Source organism: Sinocyclocheilus rhinocerous, unplaced genomic scaffold, assembly GCF_001515625.1.
Source record: "Sinocyclocheilus rhinocerous isolate Xijiao unplaced genomic scaffold, SAMN03320098_v1.1 scaffold1322, whole genome shotgun sequence".
NCBI classification, from domain to species: domain Eukaryota; kingdom Metazoa; phylum Chordata; class Actinopteri; order Cypriniformes; family Cyprinidae; genus Sinocyclocheilus; species Sinocyclocheilus rhinocerous.
In genome coordinates this window covers 431,190-452,625 of record NW_015657497.1, presented here as the reverse complement: position 1 = coordinate 452,625, position 21,436 = coordinate 431,190, and the positions used below count along the sequence as shown (strand labels likewise).

Genomic DNA, 21,436 nt, shown 5'->3' with positions numbered 1-21,436 from the left:
CGTCATGGTACTGTGTGAACGCGTGTCCACAAGTGACGCAGTAGAGACGAAAATGTGGAATAAAGTCGTTATTTTTGTTTTCTTTGTGCAAAAACGTATTCTCGTAGTTTCGTAACTTTACAGTTGAACCACTGATGTCACACGGACTTCTTTGTCGATCATCTTGGTACTTTTCTGGACCTTGAACGTGGTAGTTACCTTACTGTCTATGGGAGGGTCAGAGAGCCCATAGATTTCATCAAAAATATCTTAAATTGTGTTCCGAAGATGAACGAAGGTCTTATGGGTTTCGAACAACACGAGGGTGAGTAATTAATGACAGAATTTTCATTTTTGGGTGAACTAACCCTCTAATAATGAATAAAAAGAAATGTAACAGGACATTTCACAATTTTACAGTACAATTTTGGTAAAAGTTAAGTTTTTGAAAGTGAAAGTTATGGGTAGGACACCGTTTACTACTTGGGAGAAAAAGTAGTTTGTGTCCTATCTTTGATTTCCCCACCTCTATAAAAGAAACAAACTGTGGTTGGTCGCTTATCACATCAGTCAGACAGTTTCTTCCTCTACAGGGGTTGTTCATGCCGTTAGCCAAAAGTCTGGCTATACGTGAGACGCCACCTGAGGAGCACACAGGGTGTAACCGCTCCAGCTGGAGGTGCAACGAGCTCCACACGCAGAGGAAGGAAGATGATCTGCAATGCCAGACACGGATAGGAGGGTCCTAATGAAAATCAATGGGCGCGTTTCTTCCAGCAATAAACAGGAAGGATAGGTCTCCTCTTCAAGGGTAAACGCGGGCAATGGAAATCTTCCCAACTGTACTGCGTGTTAGAGCACTCACACACAAACAGCACGGCAAAGGTGGCAGGAAGTGGTTTCGAGACCGCACACGTTACATCCAGTCCAATTACCCCACAGTCATTTTCAGTCACCTCCTCGTCAAAGTGACCACACGAGCGTGAAATGCACTTAATTAGACACTCAACAGACAAGGCCGGGCTGAAAGGGCATCTGCATATGTTCAGTTGTGCGAGGATGAACGTCTGCCTCTATAATGCAGAGCTCTGGCTTTCTTCCACGTATTTATAACGGGAAGTGTAGTCGGAAACACTGTTAATGACATGCACCACTAATTTTATTTTGTTAAAAGACTTAATCCCTGAAAACAGTTGTTTACATAAATAAAGAAACAGGTGGGCTAGTGATAAGATGCTCACACAGATTTAACACACGTTTTTAATTCACTCCAAACATTTTTATTCTGTCATTATTTTCTAATTCTCATGTTGTTCAAAATCTAAATGACTTTCATTTGTCCATGAATCACGGAAATTGATGTTGAACAGAATGTCCAAGCTGCACTTTTCTGAAAAATTTACATAACTCGTCCCATATGATGCTAAAGTCTTTGTTGTTTGTGTTAGGAACAGAATTAAATTTAAGCTGTGTCATTCCCTCCCCTAAACAGATACAAATACAGTGCTATTTATTCATGTAAAAAAGATAGCATTAGTTCAAGTTTTATAACTTTTTGTATTTAGCTTTAATTCATTTTTATTTCAGCTTTAGTAATTTAAGTACTTTTTAGCCAATGCAACATTTCTAATTTCTCTGTTTTTAACTAATATTTATATTTTATTTTCAATTAGTCGCAGTTAACAAAAACAACACTGCTTAAATATAGTTTGCCCTTTAACAAATTCAAACTTGGTTGCATTCGGTTACAAAACATCACAACCATTTGATGTCATATCTGGAACTGTGTGTTTTGACGTGCCAAATATGAATTATGTGCATGTCCAAATGAGATTTGAGAGCTACAGCGGAGTGGAGGATCATCAACAAATTTTCGTTCTGTTCCTCAAAGCTATTTTATAGTCCTTTTTGGAGTTTGACAGTCCCTTTTAACCATCCATGTTCATTGTATGGTAACGAGCAGCTTGGATACATTTCTCCGTTGTATTCCACAGAGGATGGATTTAGAGTGACATAATATTTTCTGGTGAAGCAAAATGCAATTAGTGCTTAAGAAGAAGGTACTACCTATGTCTAAATATAATCATTGTCATGAAAACAAAAGCTGCTATTGGTTCTGAGAAGGCATATGTGTTATTAGTGTGTTTTATCAAAGACTGTGGTCTAGTTTTATGTGGGAGTGAAGGCTGGGTTCACCTTTAGATGGGCTCTACTTCCTCTTCATTGATCATTTTAATTATTTTGTCTGTCTCTCCCTTGGGGGGCGAAAGGTTGATGATGGGTCTTAATTAATGGGGCCAGTGGGGGAATAGACACAGTGGTCCATTCTAGAACGTTCTGACGCAAGACCTGGTGACACTTCAGGAGGGATGAGTTTGAAACGAGGACAAACTCAATGTACGTAGTCTACGATTACCTGTTCCAAGAATTTTTACACTTTGGTTTACTACATGTTAGGTTACAGCTGACGAATTATAACAAAATAAACACATGTACAGACACACAAATCAAAGAACTTTCATACTTCACACATCATGCAGTGTGAGTGGTGCTTGGCGGTGCAAAAGTCGCTCCAATAATTCTTTTGACAAAAAAGCATTCTTTAAATTTAGTATAATTCATCATTTCATAATTGTGATTAGTCAATTCTACTCTGACTAAAACCCAATTTCAGTTGATAAAAATAAAATTAGATGATGAGAAGTACATAATTAAATTTAAATTAAATAAATATTTTATACATTAATAAATGTATAACTTAACACAAAAGTGAAAATTGTTTTTGAGAAAACTCAACCATCTGTAAAAAAACAAACAAACAAACAAAAAAAAAACATTAAAATGACTACGCTACTGTAATCTAAGGGTGTGAATTCTTATTGTTTTAGTTATTTGTGCATATTGATAAATTTTGCATATTCAAAATTAATATTGATATGAATTGTAACTTGTAAGTTTACATATGCATTCACATCTGTTGATTTTTTGATGTGCTATTTTTTCTATTTTTTTTTATGTGAGATATATATATATACTTATTTTTTTCTTATCATATTTTCATTGTGTTTAAATACAATTGTTTAAATATCACCAGGACGCATATATATATATATATATATATATATAAATGTATTTTTATATTTTAACTATAAAAAAAATATATAAAAAATAATTATATATTTGTTAACAACTATTTTCTGCAGTAACTGAATTGCAGAGACTGTAGAAAAGTCGCTGCCACAATTGTCCGTTTACCACGTACCAGGAAATCCGATCGCATAGAAAATATATAGAACATCTTTCATCAACACATTCCATAACTTGAAGCATCATTAATGTTTGTAGCACATGAGGAACGAGTTATTAACGTTTGTCCAAATCCTTAGTGAGCACTACTAATTACATTATGGGAACAAATGCAAATCTTTACAAACCACTCTTGACAAGCATGCTCACAGCGGTAGTCGTTCAAAGCAGAACCTCGTAACGTCTTGACGGATTTTCATGTAAATACAAGTGCAAGCTTACAGCAATAACATAAAATCTTCTGGGGCACAGATCTGAGGTACATCATCATGATAAACAGCAATGTAGCAGTAAGAGTGCTTTGGCAGAATTTTGATGACAAGCACTGGAGATCATTGGTTAGTGAAAAGCCTGCAGTCAGTTTATACTTCCATCTCCAAGATCCTTAGAGAGTCGGTTCTAATATTAAGCGTGCTCCTTGTTCATGCAAACACACTCTAGATTTACCAACAAGTCTGTTGAGATAGAGTAGATCTGACATCGAACAGCTCACAACATTCATATCTACCCATCCTTCAGCCCCAAGCAAGAAAAGAGATAGAGCATGCAGACGAAATGGAGTGGGTCGCTCTGAGTTATGTTCAGGGTGATGATTGCCTATTGGTGTAACCTACCGGCCTTAATCAGAGCAGCGGGGAAGATGACTGTCTGAGGGCATCAAGCTGTGACACGCTCCCTAGTACTGTGCTTTATTACTTTATTAAACCTCTCTCTACCTGTGAGATGTAAGACTCCTGCTGTCAGTGGGGGGGTTGGGGGGATAAAAAAAATACAAATTCGCCAACTGTCTAGAAGCATGTGTACAGTCAAATGTCAAAGGGAGACCTCTATAATTTGGGAGGGTGTATATCTTTTAGTGGAACATCAAAAAGCAACAAACATTACACTTATGATGAGTCATGACCCGGCGTTGACCTAAGTGGATGAGTGAAAGATTTCAGACAGTGACAGCAGTTTAAATGTGAACGCTTGTGTAAATGTTCACCTCTTAGCCAGTGTCATGTCAGATCCAAGCCATTGTCAAAATATTACCACCCTTGGACTTCTCAGGGGAACTGGTTGTAAAGTTGTGTTATCCCGTTGTGTATGATCATGTAAATATTAGGTACATTATTAATATATGACGCACTACTGTTCAAAGGTTTGGGGTCAGCAAGATTTTTTTAAAATGAAAAATTCATAGTTTTATTCAGCAAGGTTGCGTTAAATTGGTTGAAAATGACAATAAAATACACTGACAATGTTACAAAAGATTTATATTTCAAATAAATTTTGTTCTTTTGAACCTTCTATTCATCAAACAATGCAAATCAATGAATAAATAAATAAAAAATACAAGTACCATATTAAGAGGCACAACTGTTTTCAATATTGACAATAATAAGAAATGTTTATTGAGTACCAAAGCAGAATATAAAGCAGACTATTAGAATACTTTCTGAAGGATTGTGACACTGAAGACTGGAGTAATGGCTGCTGAAAATTTGCAAGAACAAATCATATTTTAAAATATATTAACATAGAAAAGAGAAGAGAGACATTTCACAATATAACTATTTTACTTTATTTTTAAAAGTAAATAAATGCAGCCTTTCTTAGATTTCTTATATTTTACATTAAAAACCCAGACCCCAAACTTTTGATCATAGGGTAGTTTATCAATATATATATATATATATATAGAGAGAGAGAGAGAGAGAGAGAACTTTATCAATATATATAACATAGCACCATTTTACATTCTTCAAAGGGTTAATATATAATAATGTGTATGATAACATATTTAATATAATTTGTTCTGATAATGTAAATAAATAAATAAATAAATAAATAAATAAACTTTTTTTCTGTTGTGATGCACAATACTACTACTACTACCATTTGTTGCTCCAGTTATATAATCTAATATGTATACTCTATATACAACTCAATATAAGATTATGAGACTGATCTCTCATCAAGTTGGTGAGCCTCTGTTTGATCCAGCAGGTAGGGTCAGTGCAGTTCTGAGCTCTTTGCTCTTCATCAACCAAAAGTGTCCTTCCGATTTAAGTTACACAGAGTTCTGGCCTTTGCTGTCGGGCGAACCTATACACACAGTCCACAAGGACCTAAAAAGTTTGGACTATTTTTAACTCTGCTTCTGACAATACAAATGCGAAACCTAAGATGACAGGGCTTTCTATAGCCAGAAAGAGAGGGCAGTGTACTTAGAGAGGGCAAGAGAAAGAAAGAGTGAACACAGTAGGGCTGCACGATTAATCTAATGTTATTGTCATACGTATCTTATCAGTAAAGCCGGTTCTGTGATTAGTAGTAAATCTCCAGCACGTGCTTTCAGATGGAGCAGCGTTTACTACACGGAGCCATAGTTCACTGACAAGCTACGCAAAATCGCGTTCATAATCGCAAACGATTTAATTGTGCGATTATAAAATTGAAGAAATCGTCCTGCGATTATGAAAGCTGTTTGCGTAGCTTGTCAGTGAACTACGGCTCTGTGTAGTAAATGCTGCTCCATCTGAAAGCCCGTGAAAATACCACATTTAATAACATGTTTTTACTCCAAACTCACTTCATAACGTCAGTCGAGTGTTTGAAATAAATCCTTCTGTGAGATGACGTGGCTTCTTACACAGAATAAGGCACGCAACATATTTCATAGTATTCTAAGCAGTGATAAAGGCTATGTCGATTAGCATTGCATTATTATATACTTTATTATAATAAAAATTATAATAACACGAACTCAGATTTTACTTTACTTTTACTTTGTCATTTAGCAGACGCTTTTATCCAAAGCGACTTACAAATAAGAAAAAGTAATTAAAACTGAAAGCTAAAACTCTACACAGTAAACAAAACAAGTGTTTCCTAGCAACGACAACTGCGCTAAACACTGAGACAAGAAATAAATACACTTACGAGCTGCTTTTAACTTCTGCTGATTGACTGCTTCTTACAAAGAGTATTTCTTTACACTGTTTTGCTGGCACTTGAACACACTTTCCTGTTTATCACAACAAATGGCCAAGCAAAGCGCACGACACTGACAAGGTACGCGATACAGTACAAGACCAAACGCCATTTCAGCACGTCTCCACACAGTAAACAGATAAACCATATATTGTCGTAGTCGTGTGTTTATTAGTCACGTTAAATTGATCAAAGCAGTTAAATCTTCTGTTTATTCAGCACCCGCTATAGGCATTTCCTGGGTTTCTTCTGCGAGGCGTATTTGGAGTTTCAGCGCGAGAGCGCCCTCTGGCGTTCGGATGGAGATTTACTGCTGATCACAGAACCGTGCTTCACTGAAAAATACGCATGACAATCGCAGCTTCTGCCTAATCGCGATTTAACGCCTTTGCGGTTTAATTTTGATTAATCGTGCAGCCCCTAGAACATAGACAAATAACTACATCTCACCATAGGTTTAATACTTTTTCATGCACCTAGTTCCCAAAGGAACTGAAGCTTTCAAGCATCAAAAAGGCACCAAAGCACCATAAAGGTATCATTAAAGTGTCATTTGACTTCTGAAGCCAAACATGTTCCACATGCAGCCATAAGTTCTGTGTGAGGAATGAAATTTTAAGTTGCTATTAATGGATAACTTTCCCCTTCGGCAAGCCGTCAAAGGGGACATTGATGCCCATTTTCCACAAGCTGGTAGGATTCTTTAGGGTATTCTTTAAATTTCTGTAACATACTTTAGTTAAAATTCCTCAATGATCGTGTAAAACAACACCCGGTAACACTTTTTTTTTTAAGGACCAGTTCTCGCTATTAATTAGTTGCTTATTAGCATGCATATTACTAGCATACTGGCTGTTGTTTAGTACTTATAAAGCACATATTAATGCTTTATTCTGCATGACCGTATTTTAGATCCCTTAATCCACGCCATACCTAAACTTAACAACTACCTTACGGACTATTAATAAGCAGCAAATTAGGAGTTTGTTCAGGGAAAACTCTTAGTTAATAGTGAATGTGTGTTCCCTATTCTAAAGTGTTACCCAACACCCTTTTTACCTTATCAAAAAAAGCTCTATTCACAGAGACTCGTTTCGGTGCATGTCTCTTTAAATTATGATGAGCTACTGCTCACCCTAACCCTCGTTTCCGTGGGGTCGACACAAGACATATAAATTGCTGCCTTGGACTCCGTATATGGCTCAGAGGTGGTCTTATTCAAAATAGCTAGCTATATATATGTAGAAACCGGCTGCAAATTAAAAGTTAAAAAATTAAAACTAAAAAAGTGAAAATCTTATCCGATGTCCCCTTTAACTGCTGAGACCAGATCAAGTCAGTGAGTTAAGTCAGCTGAAAACTGGATCAACAGATCTGATTTGAAAGAATGATTAGTTTGAGAATCTCTACTTCTCGAATGGGCCAAAGAGAGCTGGGATGGATGTCAAGGTTTTCAGTGAATAATGACTTAATCAAATGGGTTTAAAATACTTATATACGAAGTGATACTTACATTGATTTTTACATTGATTACATTGTTGCCATTTGCACAGGTACATCACAGTACAGGTACATTGGAATTCTTGTGCGTTTCTCAAATTCAGCTTTATAGAAAAAAAAAAGTAATATTGCACATTTATATAGTCATATATGCCACTTTTAAGGTGCTTTAATGTTTCTCACAGCCCTTTTTTGCTGTAATGGAAAAAGAACAACCAGTACAACTCTTTAAAGTTCTCCTTTTGTGTTCCAACTTCTAAATTAAACAGAGGTTTGGAACAACATGAGGTAGAGTAAATGATGGCAATTTTTTTAATTTTTGTGAGAAGTAATCCTAAAAGGAATAAAGAATATAAGAATAGCAAGTTCTCTGAAAGCAATATGTAGTCTGAGAGCTACTAAGTCTTATTTGATTATGAAGTGAATTTGTCCAGAGCCATTCACTGAAGTCAGCTTCAGCTCAAGTGGGGCGCAGCAGGGTTGACTTTTGCTAACATTTTTTTCGCAAATGATTGAGTGCAGGGCACCCGGTGAGCTGTTGCTCTGTAGGTGATTGAGCAAGAACAATGAAGGAGCTAGCAGTGGAGACTTAAAGTAAGAAGTGATGAAATATTGATGTTCAAGGGGCTGTGCCAGTGACCTGGACCTTGCCTTCTGGGTACTGCCTTTTCTGTCAGAAAACATAGAGCAATCATTAGGGGTACCCCACAGGACAGGTAAAGGGATTCAGGTCACAGGTCCAAATCCCCGTTGGGAAGCTTCTGTCCAATGTGCCTTACGGTGAGGTTTTAGATCAGGATTCGACACGGATGAGGAGTAAGAAGAATGGAACTGCAGCTCGGTGCACAGATGTATACAATACGTACATGCAGGGCCAAATCTGTGTACAGCACATTTTGGAAAGGAAAGGCTTGGATGTGCATTTTTAGATCTGGGAAGATTTCATTGGTATTCAAGTCTTTAGGAATATGCAGAAGAGCGTAGTTGAAATTGGCTAAAGCTCGTGTTTCTTTCCTTGGGGAGATACTGCAGATGCGCCTGTCCTAGCAGAAGCAATCTTCTAGCTCATTACAGAGGCAAAAGGCTTGAGCTGGGGGAGTTTTGTTAAACTGTACAGGGCTAACAAGCGCCCGTGAACAGCAGAAAGCATCAACCCATTGCAGCTGAATCTGCTAATTCGCGGCATGCCAACAAACCGTTGTAAAGTCAGTTGAAATTGGCTAAAGCTCGTGCTTCTTTCCTTGGGGAGATACTGCAGATGCGCCTGTCCTAGCAGAAGCAATCTTCTAGCTCATTACAGAGGCAAAAGGCTTGAGCTGGGGGAGTTTTGTTAAACTGTACAGGGCTAACAAGCACCTGTGAACAGCAGGAATGCATCAACCATTGCGAGTGTTCATTTGCTAATTCGCAGCACACCAACAAACCGTTGTGAAGCCCCCCTGGCTCTGTAACACAGAGAAATCTGCACTAGACGGTGCAAGTCCGCCAGTGTCTCGGCTCAATCACCAACCGAGTGAGCCAGGGACACTGCACTCTTTAGTGCAGACGCTATCACGCTTAGCCGCACACGATAACTCGTTTTTTCCAAACAGTTCTTTGACAGAAACGCTTCAGCCGAGGCCTGAACATAACTGAGAATGTGGACCAAGAAGATGAATCCCAGAGAAAAATCCCAGAGCTCCCCCTAAAGGCAGACCACATAACAGGTTATGAAATGACGAGGTTTGTCGGCAATATCAAACACCCATCCTGGGGGGCGTCTCAGCAAAGTCAGCCCCCAGATGTGTGGCGTGCAGTTAGAGGTGTGAGCACACAACATTAAAAGAGACTCCTTGCTTGCCTTGGGCTTCTAATAAGTCCCCCCACTGAGAAACCCAACAAACGCACCGGAGTACTGAGCATGTGATGTGGTTGTACAGTAAAGAGCATAAGACCTTGCTGTGGGCAATGTAGACATACACGCACACATTTATTCTTTAGTCCACTGACTTCTATTGACTGTGATTGGTCATGCAACATTCCTGCTCACTTTCAGCTGTGCGTGGTAGCTCAATAATTGAAGTCCATGCTATTGATGCGTTTGGTGGGAAGGAAACTACAAAACCACCTGCTGGGTTACAAGCTGCATCATGACAGAGCAAGGTTTCATACATTAAAGGGGTCATATGATGCGATTTCAATTTTTCCTTTCTCTTTGGAGTGTTACAAGCTCTTGGTGCATAAAGAAGATCTGTAAAGTCTCAAATCCAAAGAGATATTCTTTATAAAAGTTAAGAGTCAACCAAACAACATCCAGTATATTAAATAGAAGTTTGAAACAACATGAGGGTGAGTAAATGATGAGAGAGTACAAATATATGCATTACATAGAGAATATGTATTATATTAACATAGAATATATTAACATCAACTGTGAACATGGGGAGATTTTCTTGAGGACTCTCTTTGGTCTGCGTTTTTAAATCTATTCAGCAAATTTTGTGTAAATATTTGAACAGAATGAATGAATGTGACTAATTATGTCTGGATCTAGAGTTTAGTACAGAATAAAATATATAATATTACAAATAAAATAAACAATGCACATTTTAATAATAGTACAAAATATATATGCACACTTAAAATATTTATTTGGTCATATTTATTTTGTCATATCATATCATATATTACATTACATTATATTTATTATATTAAACACTGACATTTTCCTTAGGCTCTGTCTGCCATCTTGGAACAATTTTCAACTGAACTCGTAACAACGCATTCTGGGAGTAGCTCATTCTATAAAATGTTGTATGCAACGTTGCCTAGAATTTGACAGAATGCCTACGATTCCCAAAACTGCTGTGTAATGAGGCTGCTCACTAGGTTTTGAGGTATAGCCAGGGAATCTCATAAAATGTGAAGTCTGCCAAGTAACCAGAAGCCTCTCCTGAACTTCATACAAAGATAAGTGTTCTAAATTAGTTCAATTAAAGGAATTTTAGAATAGCATGTATAATTTTTTTTCCTACAACCTGACAGATATCACTAAAAGAGGGGTCCTGAGAAATCACACCTGTCTCTGACAGCCCTAGGCTCTGTAAACAGCAGGAAGAGTCGGCCCACACTTTTTTTTTTCTTTTTTTTTTTAGCCAATCAGAAATGTTCTCTGCCTGTGAATCCTGCTGTGTATTATGAAAAAGCTTACTGTGCACCTTAAGTTGTTCATTACATACTCAGATAGAGGAAACGTCTGGGAAATGGACCATAAAATTAATTGGGAAACCTTAGTTTTGGAGATTTTAGATGGCTTACACTGTAAAAATGACTTTTCAAAGTTGTAAATACAACAAAGATTGTTGGAGTTAGTATGTTTTACTTTTTCAGTAATTCTACTTCAGAGTTTCACTTGTAATTCAACGTGTTACTTGCCATTTCTTCATAATTATTTGTAAAGTTTCAGCGTAATTTCAAAGCAATTTGTGAAAAATGTCCACCATTTTTTTTTTTTTTTACAGCAAATCATCAACTCATCTCAACTCAACTCAACTTAACTACACCAATTTTTTGTGCAGTCTAATGACAATGGTCTATGGGCATTCAAAGACAATTATTGTAAAAATTCGTAACCGAATTAGATAACGCATTCAAACACACACAAAAAAAGTTTATAATGTACCATGAAAAATGAAGAAACAATCCAAGGAATTATCCAAATTTTTATCTATTCATATGCAGTTAGGGGCCGTTGAAACTCCTTTATTAGAACAGAATTATCTGGTAAGGGAATGAAAATTCACACTGAAGCCGGGCAGTTCCAGAAACCTCAAGCTTTGATGTACAGCTCACTGCAGTACAGATGATTATTGTTTACTGTGTAGAGGCTTTCGTGAGCAGCCGTGGAGGGTAAAACCAACAACAACAAAAAAGTACTCTGAAGAACATGAGTCAGTGTGTAAAGCAGAAGTGTGACAACAACAAGCAGCACAGATCAAGAAAAACTCAAAATGCACTGTGAATGGCACAGGAACCATCTCCCTGAGAGATACAAGGGAAGCTACTCTTTCTGTATCCAAAAGCCCCATGAAATATTCATCATTCAGACTTGTCTAATTCGGGCCATCAAGATCTTTAAGGTGAGTTAGTATGACACAGATTTTCAGAGTCGGCGAGGGAGGGAGAGAGTGCGAGCAGTCATTTTCAGACTATTTGATTATGCATTAAAAATGCATGGGATGAATTACATTCTATTCCTGGCCTCTGTTGAGGAATTCACACTAGGGTCCAAAATCGAGCACTTGGCAAAACAGAGAAGAAGAATAACTTTAAATTTCCAATCGCTGAAACTTCACTTGAGCAAAAAAGACCAGCAAAGTGTTCAATAAAATATGATTTTACTGAATATTTAAAACAAAGTATGAAGAAAGTGTATAAGTTACACTGCTTTAGGATTTGGACACATTATTTCAAAAAGGTAAATTTGTGCCACTAACAGCATTAAACAGGATCGGGGAAAAAAATAAAATAAAAAAATCTATAACTATCTAGATATATAAACAATAGAAGTCTATGTAATGTCCCCATTTTGATAGCTAAGTAAATGTGTGTGTGTGTACTATAATATACACAAAGAATATCGGCCGATATATCGATATCGGCCTTTTTTTTTACTCCCTAATATCGGTCCCAAAAAAAACCCATATCGGTCGGGCTCTAATATATATATATTTTATTTTATATATAAAATATATATATAAAATTATAAATTTATTTTATTTATTTTTTTTTAAGCACAACAGAACCATAGTATCCACCATGGTGCAAATTCTGATAAGATAATTTGCTTATTTTCATATCATGTCTGAAAACTGATGTTGTCAATATTGCCAATACTGATAGTTCATTTTTTGTCTAAAAAAAAAAATAAAAAATAAAAGTAAAAAGTAAAATCAACCATTTTAAAAGCTACAAGGCAATTTAGGCATCTCAACATTACACAATGAACAGTGAAAAAAAACTGGATTTTAATTTTGAGATCTGCTAAAAAGTAGGATTACCATATTAAATTATTAGTCTTGATAAAATAATTTTAGTGCAATATGATGACAAATATATATAAAAAAGGAAATAAGCATACACAATTACATATTCAAAATTGGATGACACCAACAAATTAAAAATACATATATAATATCACCAATATGCAACAAATTTATTGTGCATTCCTAGTGTTTGCACTTCTCCAGGAAGGAATAAACTGGAATATGACATTTTTTATTTCAACTACACATCACCTATAACGTTTCCTTTGACTAGTTCAAGTCAGAAAAGTTTCTGTGAGTATGTTCCGTCTGAAGTCAACTCACTGCACAAAACAAGACTTCCTGCAGTCCTCCATCCACGGAGCGAGCACTTTCAAGCAAGCTCACGGCCCTGACAGCACGGCTTTCATAGCGTCTGGCCAAACATGAATGAAACGGCCCAGTGATTTGATGGAAGTGTGAGAAAGAATTTTGGCCGAGGTAACAGTAGGGTACGACGCCATGACCACAGCAGTAACAGGTCAATGCACACAAGTTTACGCATTGGAAATGTCACATCTTGAAGACTTCAGAATGGCACACATCACCTTTCATTTCAAAGACAGATGAGCTCAGTTCACTTCTCTTTGAATAACAGTGCTCGCCCAGCTCAGTTTGAATATATACAAAGGGAAGTCATCCAAAGTTTTCAAGTAAGGGTAAAAACCTGTAAAACTTTTGCATCAACTGCAAACGCTTATGAAAGAAGAGGTTTGGGTAAATCAAGCCCCAGCAGTCAGTTCTCTCATGCTTATGCCTATCCACACTGACCTGTTACACAAACACATCTACAAAGCCCAATCATTTTATGCATTTTCACAAAAAAAAAGCAGTTCTGGGCTGGCAAAAAAAAAAAAAAAAACCTGGATTCGCATCGCTCTGTAAACAAGTTGGTCACAAACCAGGGACTTCAGTCATCAATGGCTCAGAAGCAGTATGAGGTGCTCAGGAAGCACAAAACTTAAACAGATTGTTCAGTTTCTTTGTTGCGGAAACCTTTATACGTCACTGACACTTACATAATGCTTTGGATGATAAAATATATTCTCGAAATGTGGAGTAATAGTCATAAAGACAGTGCGGTCATGATCATTTGTAGGCAGGTTATGTAGTAACTCTGTTACATCACTGTTCTGCACAGGTCAGTGGAAACTCAGTGAAAAAAAAAAAAAAGTCAAAATGACCAAGCATCAATAAAGCGCTAAAATAATCATGGCTTGCTGCTGCAAATCCTGCCGCAGTTATCTCCTCTTGCCCTTGCTTTCACTGTTTGCTCATCTGGCAAAATCAATATCTGAAAGCAACTCAGGGTGTCTCCAATCATAACCTTCACCAATAAAAATAAACCATCAAAAGTAGTTGAACTTCCCCCCCAAAAAAACATTTTAATGTACAGTATTTGCTCTGCACCCTACCAGCATCTCTTTAATGGAAAAAACAATCAATAGTGCATATTAAGCAATATCCTAGTCTTACCGACTTGTGACTGGCCTAACAAGTGAGTGTTTTCGTGGCGCCTCTGAGCTAACATATATCAACACGCATCAATGACGAGGCTGGTGTTGTCAGAAAGAATCCAATGACACGTCCCCAGTGAGTAACAAATAGGCAAACAAAGCATGTGAACCGTCTATCGGCAATGGTTACAATCTGTGTCAAATCCAAATCAGTCAAGTAGAATAAAGGGACAGTCAGCTGTCGAAAGCATTTCATCTGTACTGTAGAGATGGAAGGAAACTGACATTTAATACAGTGGGCGTCTGTTGTCGACAGGAAGCATATAATGGCTTATCACAATTACCATGCCAGAAATTCAAAAATCCCTTCAAAGTAAGAATTAAGGATCATTTTCACACTATCTTGAGCAGAGTGCACAGCAACGCCAGGATCGTTGCATTCACTCAAATGGCAGCCTGTTGTACCGAACACCATCAAGAACAGTAGTAGTAACTTTATTTATTTATCCCCTTGGGGAAATTTTGTTTCAGTGTCTTGTTTCAATATGCGGTTCTCACAAACGACAATACAACATAAATTTCACAATAGAAACAATACAATTTAACATCAATTAATCAAGAAGTGCTAATTACTGAATGAGACCTGCTCATTACATAAAAATAAAAATAAAAGGGGAGAGGGGAGGAGAGAGAAAAAAATAATAATAATCTTTCTTTCCTATCTTTCATTTAAGAACTTCACTGCCTGTGTTATAAAAGATTTTTTCCCTCTATTTTTAAAAAACACCGGTATCCTGAATCTTCTACCCGAAGGCAAGAGCTCAAACTCATTATACAGTGGGTGCCTATCATCAGATATAATTTTCATAGCTTTACCAAGACATCTAGTCTGATAAATTTGTTGTAAACCCATCACAGGGATACCAAGTAATTTACTTGCAGTACTTATAATTTTCCTGAACATACTCTTTTGTTCCACCGTAGCATTCCCGAACCAGCAAATAATACAAAAAGTCAGTACACTTTCAATAAAAGAGTTATAAAACACCTTTAACAATGGAGGGCTTACACTAAATGACACCATCTTCCTAAGGAAATATAGTCTTTGCTGGCCCTTTTTGTTCACAGCGTCAGTCCATTTATCCCACCTCAGTTTGTGATCTAAAACAACTCCAAGGTATTTATACTCTTCTACCCTCTGAATCTGGTCCCCTTTAATAATGGTCGCACTCGTTGAGGACTCTTTCCTAAAATCAATACACATTTCTTTAGTTTTTGAAACATTTAACTTGAGATTTGATACATCACACCAAGAAACAAATTCAGTTAAAAAGGGTCCATGACTGTCCTCATCCCCTCTAAGGAGACTAACCAATGCAGTATCATCTGCAAATTTGATTAAATATCTCGCTGGGCAAGTACTCCGTACAACAGCCTGGAAGTACAACAGCCTGGAAGTCTTCCATAAGTGTTGGGTAAGATGTCAGTAACACCTCTGAGGTTCCTGGCTGTGCTAAAGATTCATCCTCTTTCATGCTCTGGGTCTTTTCATGGCTTGGTGTTAAAAATCGAGCCATCTACACCTAGAAAAATCTACATGTGAAGCAACTGCCTTCAGAAATGTCAGCTTATATATAACAGCTGGTGTATTTTCATAGTGTTCTTCAGTGATAGCATATACTATGGTAGATGTATTGAAATTATCTTTAATTCTTACTGTCAAAGATTCTCTTGTTGTCATTGTAATACCATTATTAGTATTATTATTATTTTTGTGTAGGTAGACAGTTCTGGATTCATTTATTGTGTAATTATTTACTCAACCCAATGTTTTTCCAGCCTTGCGAGTTTCTTTCCTCAGTGGAAAATAAATCCTGGCTTCTCTTTTTCATATAATATGAAAGTAAATGAGGATTTAACTTTAATGTTCAAACTGACAAAAGCCACATAAAAAAGTATCATAAAAGTAGTCTAGAACAGTGATTCTCAACTTTGTCCTCCATTTTCCAACACAATATTCAAAGATATTCAAGGACTTTTTTATGAACAGAAACTGTGAGTACTAACATATTACATTTCCTAACCACAATTCATTTTGTGATTATAAAGGTTCCAAGAACTGTTCTTCAATTAGGATAATAGTTATTGAGAAGGAGAAAAAATTAATTTAACATTTTAACATGCTTAACATGCTTTTTAGCATTTAGATTTAGCCCCGGCCCCCTGGTTGAGAACAACTGGTCTACAACTTTTGGGAACCACTAATCTACATCTAAATCTTCAGATGTCATGCAACAGCTTTGTGTGAAGAACAGTCCAAAGTTTAAATTGTTATTAACTGAAAATCTTCAAAATTTTTTTATTAAATTTGATTTGTTCAGTAAATAAGTTTGATACATTTCACAGAGACTGCATCTGAATTACTAGTTTATTACACATCTGTTTATTATCGATTAATTGGTAAACACTATAATTTTAACAGTGGTCTTTAAATAGTGTGCAATGCTTCAGCTTTTAGACAGCAAAACCTTCACAGAAATGTTAATTCTTTAAATAACTCCTTATTACAGGACCGTCTTATAAGATTGTAAAGTCTTAAGGCCTTTCCACACTGAGGCCGAAAAAGCGAAACGAATATCGGACGCGATGGAATAAAACAATACATTTCTATGGATGCTTCCACATAGACCGCGAACATTAGCGCACCGAAAATGCGAATGTTTTTTTTTCGAACCAGTACGATGAATCTTTTCAGTTTCGCAAAGCGAGAAAACGGGCCATCCAATAAGATTTGAGCTAGGATCACGTGACCGGAGCAGCTGCTGTTGCACAAAAAGGCAACAGTGGTGGCGCTGTTTCGAAAACCAGTGTAAACAAACACAGAAGAAGAATATCCCGGATAAGAGAAGAGAGTGGAAGCGGAGTTCTTGTTATCGTTGGTATTTGAGAACAGATTTATTCTCACATGTTCTTTATATAGAATAACATTTCTATTAATTGTCCACTGAACTATGTAATCACAGTACAGCACAGTCCGTTTTCTTCCACGTGTGTGAGTGTTATGAGTCAGAGCGCGTTCACTCTTTTTCTACACATGAAATATGAAAGCAAATAGACATATGATTATGACGATATATTTTCTGTATGTGTTTTGTATGCAGCTCATGGTATTTTTATAGCAATAAAGGATGTTTATGACAAATATTAGCAGTGTAGCGTTATTAAACATACAGTGTGAATGTGTCTGCTTATTAATCAAAATCAACTATAGATCACAATCGGAATTTATTACAAGCACTCAATGATAGTTTAAAGTAAATAAGCAAATACATTAATAATGACATACATTTTCAAGTGTAGCTTGATGCTAATTGTACTTCTAATTATATTTTAGGATGTAGCCTATTCTTGTAAGCATTATAGATAGTGTGTGTTTCCGGAGTAGAACCTTGTTTATCTCAATTTAATGCGGATGATGTTAAATCCAGTTACGAGATACATATCTGAGGAAAAATGGATTGTTGGTCGGCGCCACCTAGCGTGCAGGCGTGAATTAGCAGAAGGCGAACAATCATTTCGGGTTTGGTGTGAAAGCACCGTTCGTCGGCGATTCGCCTCGTTTTTTCCGCATCGTGCTCAGTGTGGAAAGTCCTTTATTCTGTTCTTTGAGTGTCCCAGCCAAAACTGTTGCATCATTTAGATCAGTGTTTCCCAGCCTTTTTTTAGTCGCGGCACCCTTTGGAAATTTTAACAAACTTTTGGCACCCTACAAAATTAATTTTGTCACAATATTTGAATTTCTAACTTCGATATAATACAACAGGGAAGAACCCACGACTAGTCTTTTTTTAAAATATGTTTACCCTGGTCACCACCCTCTCATAGCCAGGAAAAAGAGCAGTGTAAAAATCTCCTTTTATACTGCACAAATGAAAAATAAATTACACAGGATTTTGCCAAACATCTATGGAATCCTGTTTCTAAAAAAAATTTAATTGCGTTTAAAATGAGAACTAAAGCCAAACTGTGAGTAATAAATCATTGATTACGAAAAACAGTTAAAGAAATAAAGTCACAGTTGTGAGAGATAATATATCAATTACATTATTTTATTTTAATTCTAAAGGTGAACAGTGGCTGAGGATGAGTAAATGATGGCAATTTTCATTTTTGAAAAACAGCTGCACATCCTATTTATGCATCTGACCACATCAGAGACTGTTGAGAGTCTATTTTACCTGATAAGTGTCCCACAGGCGAATGGTGCAGCGCAGAGGAAGTTCTCTCATAAGCAGGTTGTTCATCCAGCGGAAGGCGAACTGCAAATACTCCACCTCATACTGCTGCATGTGGCGATGTACCGTCTCTGTTAAAAACCAAAACAGTACAATAAATCACCACCCTGACGTCAATCACCCCATTCATCTATCACAAACAATTAAAGCATCATTATATTCTCTTCAGTAAAACTGGGACCAAACAATAAATGACAGCCACTCGACGGACACAACAACAACACAAATTCTCCTCGCCGCTTTCTCGCAGACACAGTTCACAGATGACAGCCTGCCAGGCGTAAGACATAACACCCTAATAAAGCCATAAAGAATGTCTCCGTCCGTGCAATCATGTGCTCGACGCTGTCATGTAAGCATGAGGTAATTACTCCGCTGTCAACCCAACGTCTGAGCGTGTTATGTTTGAGAGGAAACAGCAGCTTTATTTATGGGCGTCTTTTTAATCAACACGGACACGCTACTGATGGGTAGAGTGTGTAACATGCATGACTGCGTGTCCCTGCAGAAATATAGGCATCTTCATTCACCTCCTGACAACGATGGGATTCTTTGACCGTCACATGCATGACAGGTTTTGGTTGGGGGTGATATAAATATAAACAATATTTAAATATAATTGTATTATATAATATATATATATATATAGTCTCTTCTCACCAAGGCTAAATGTATTTGATTAAAACAGTATGCACAATGCAGTAATATTGTAAAAAAAATATTACTATTTAAAATAACTGTTTTCTATTTTAATATATTTTAAAATGTTATTTATTCTTGTGACAAAAAAAATTAAATAAATAAATACAAATTCAGCAGCCATCACTCCAGTCTTTAATTTAAGTCTTAATATTTTTGTGAAAACTATAATACATAATTTTAAGATTCTTGAATATTAAATAAAAAAGAAATAAATAAATAAACAAGAACAACAAAATCTTACTGCTCCTAAGTTTTTGAATGGTGTGTATATAAAAGTAATTTCAGAGTAAATACAAATGTATAGACAATGTCGTCATAAAGATGAAAAAAAAAAATCAAGCTCTGGCTAAAAGAATACACCCACTCATCCACCCACGTCGAAGATCAGCTCCTGTCAAACCTCACGCTTGTCTTGACAGTGTCATTCCCACATCCAGCTCTCCTGAACTTATCCTCATTAACGCTGAACACATCTCACTGCCAAGACACAGAGCCGATAGACTGACAAAACAAACAGACCAATTTTGCTTATTGGTGCTACAAATCTAAATCACCCCCATTTTAACCTAATTAAGAGGTCTGTGAAAGATAAGGATGGCCATGATGATGAAAACAAAATAACTTCTAGTTTAACATCATGCTACAATTTCCCAAAAGTGCAGTCTATGCATGCATGGTGTTTAATATGCATTTAATACTTTGGTCACACATTAGTTTGAGAACCAATTCTCACTATTAACTAACTATTAACTATGACTTTTGCCTCAATAAACTACTAATTTGTTGCTTCTTAATAGGTAGTAAGGTAGTTAAGTTTAAGTATGGCGTAGGATTAAGGGATCTAAAATATGGTCATGCTGAATAAGGAATTAATATGTGCTTTATAAGTACTAATAAACAGCCGATATGCTAGTAATATGCATGCTGATAAGCAACTAGTTAATAGTGAGAATTGGTCCTTAAAATAAAGTTACCAGTGCTTTAATATGCATTTGACTTTTTAAATCCACTTTCATCAAACGTGCGCGCACACACACACACACACACACACACACAAAGCGCTCTATACCATTGACTCTAAATTGAAAATATTCACATCACAACCCCCTAAAAAACTTGCAGGTGTAACATTGATGGAAATTATGTCAGGTAGCCTAGATCCCAGAATAAAAATGTAAAATATGTTAGAATAAGCCTTGCAGCTTTAAAAGCAGAATATGGTTGTCAGCAAACAGTACACATTTTCTTGCATACCTTTTCCACCTTCAATGCAGCAAAACACACGCAAGTTTTGAGGGGGATGGGGAACAGGCAGAGGTCAGAGTTCGCAGAAAGACAAGTGAGCTGTTTGCCACGATTCTGCTGAGCAATGGACTTCTGCTCGACTTCTGCCCCCACCCATCCATCCCATAATTACATCTGCACTGACCCTCTGTCTCGCCCTCGCTGCATTTGCAGCCAAAACCCTCTCGGACACCTTCTGTGAGATCTCAACAGCCATATCTGTACATGACTTATACAAGCACAGCCAGGGTTATTATCATTAACTAAAACTAAAACCATTAAAAACACAGTTTTGTTACTTGAAATAAAATAAAATAAAAACCTTAAACTTATTTTATTTCAGCTAGTTGCCAAAGCACCATTTCTCTCTCTTTTTTTTTAAGACAAACAAACAAACAAACATAACTATAAAGACATATATATATATATATATATACACACACACACACACATATACATATACATATATATATATATATATATATACGTTACGTGTTTTTGCAGCGTTGAGTAATGTATCACAGACATATCTCACGAATCCTTTCATAAGCAAAGTCTAGACAGGGTGTAAATAAGATTTTCATTGTGCAGTGTAGAGAGCTTCGTTGATTATAAATGTGAGCTCGCGATGAACTAAGATGAGTGGCAGCTTTTAATGATTTTTAAGGGAGTTTGTAAATGTGATAACCGATTTAATACAATACAGATAAACAAGAATAAACAAGAAGTTAATATTAAGTGACTTACATTGTCTGACTATAACACTATTGTCTGATTTTGCTCTATTTCGTCGTCGAAAATAGTTTAAAACAAAGACACAGCGGAGCCGCTGCGCATCTCCATTCAAACACAGCGGTGTTTCGTTTATGAATGA

General features: G+C 36.6%; 1 protein-coding gene across 1 annotated transcript in view; it reads right to left on the bottom strand.

The window, feature by feature from the left end:
• LOC107721154 (TBC1 domain family member 22A-like) overlaps nt 1-21,436 on the bottom strand; it is a 158,941-nt gene that overhangs the window by 32,412 nt on the left and 105,093 nt on the right. The window contains exon 8 of the mRNA XM_016529025.1: nt 18,520-18,647. Coding sequence (XP_016384511.1) covers nt 18,520-18,647 — 128 coding nt within the window. The remainder of the gene's footprint in view (nt 1-18,519; nt 18,648-21,436) is intronic.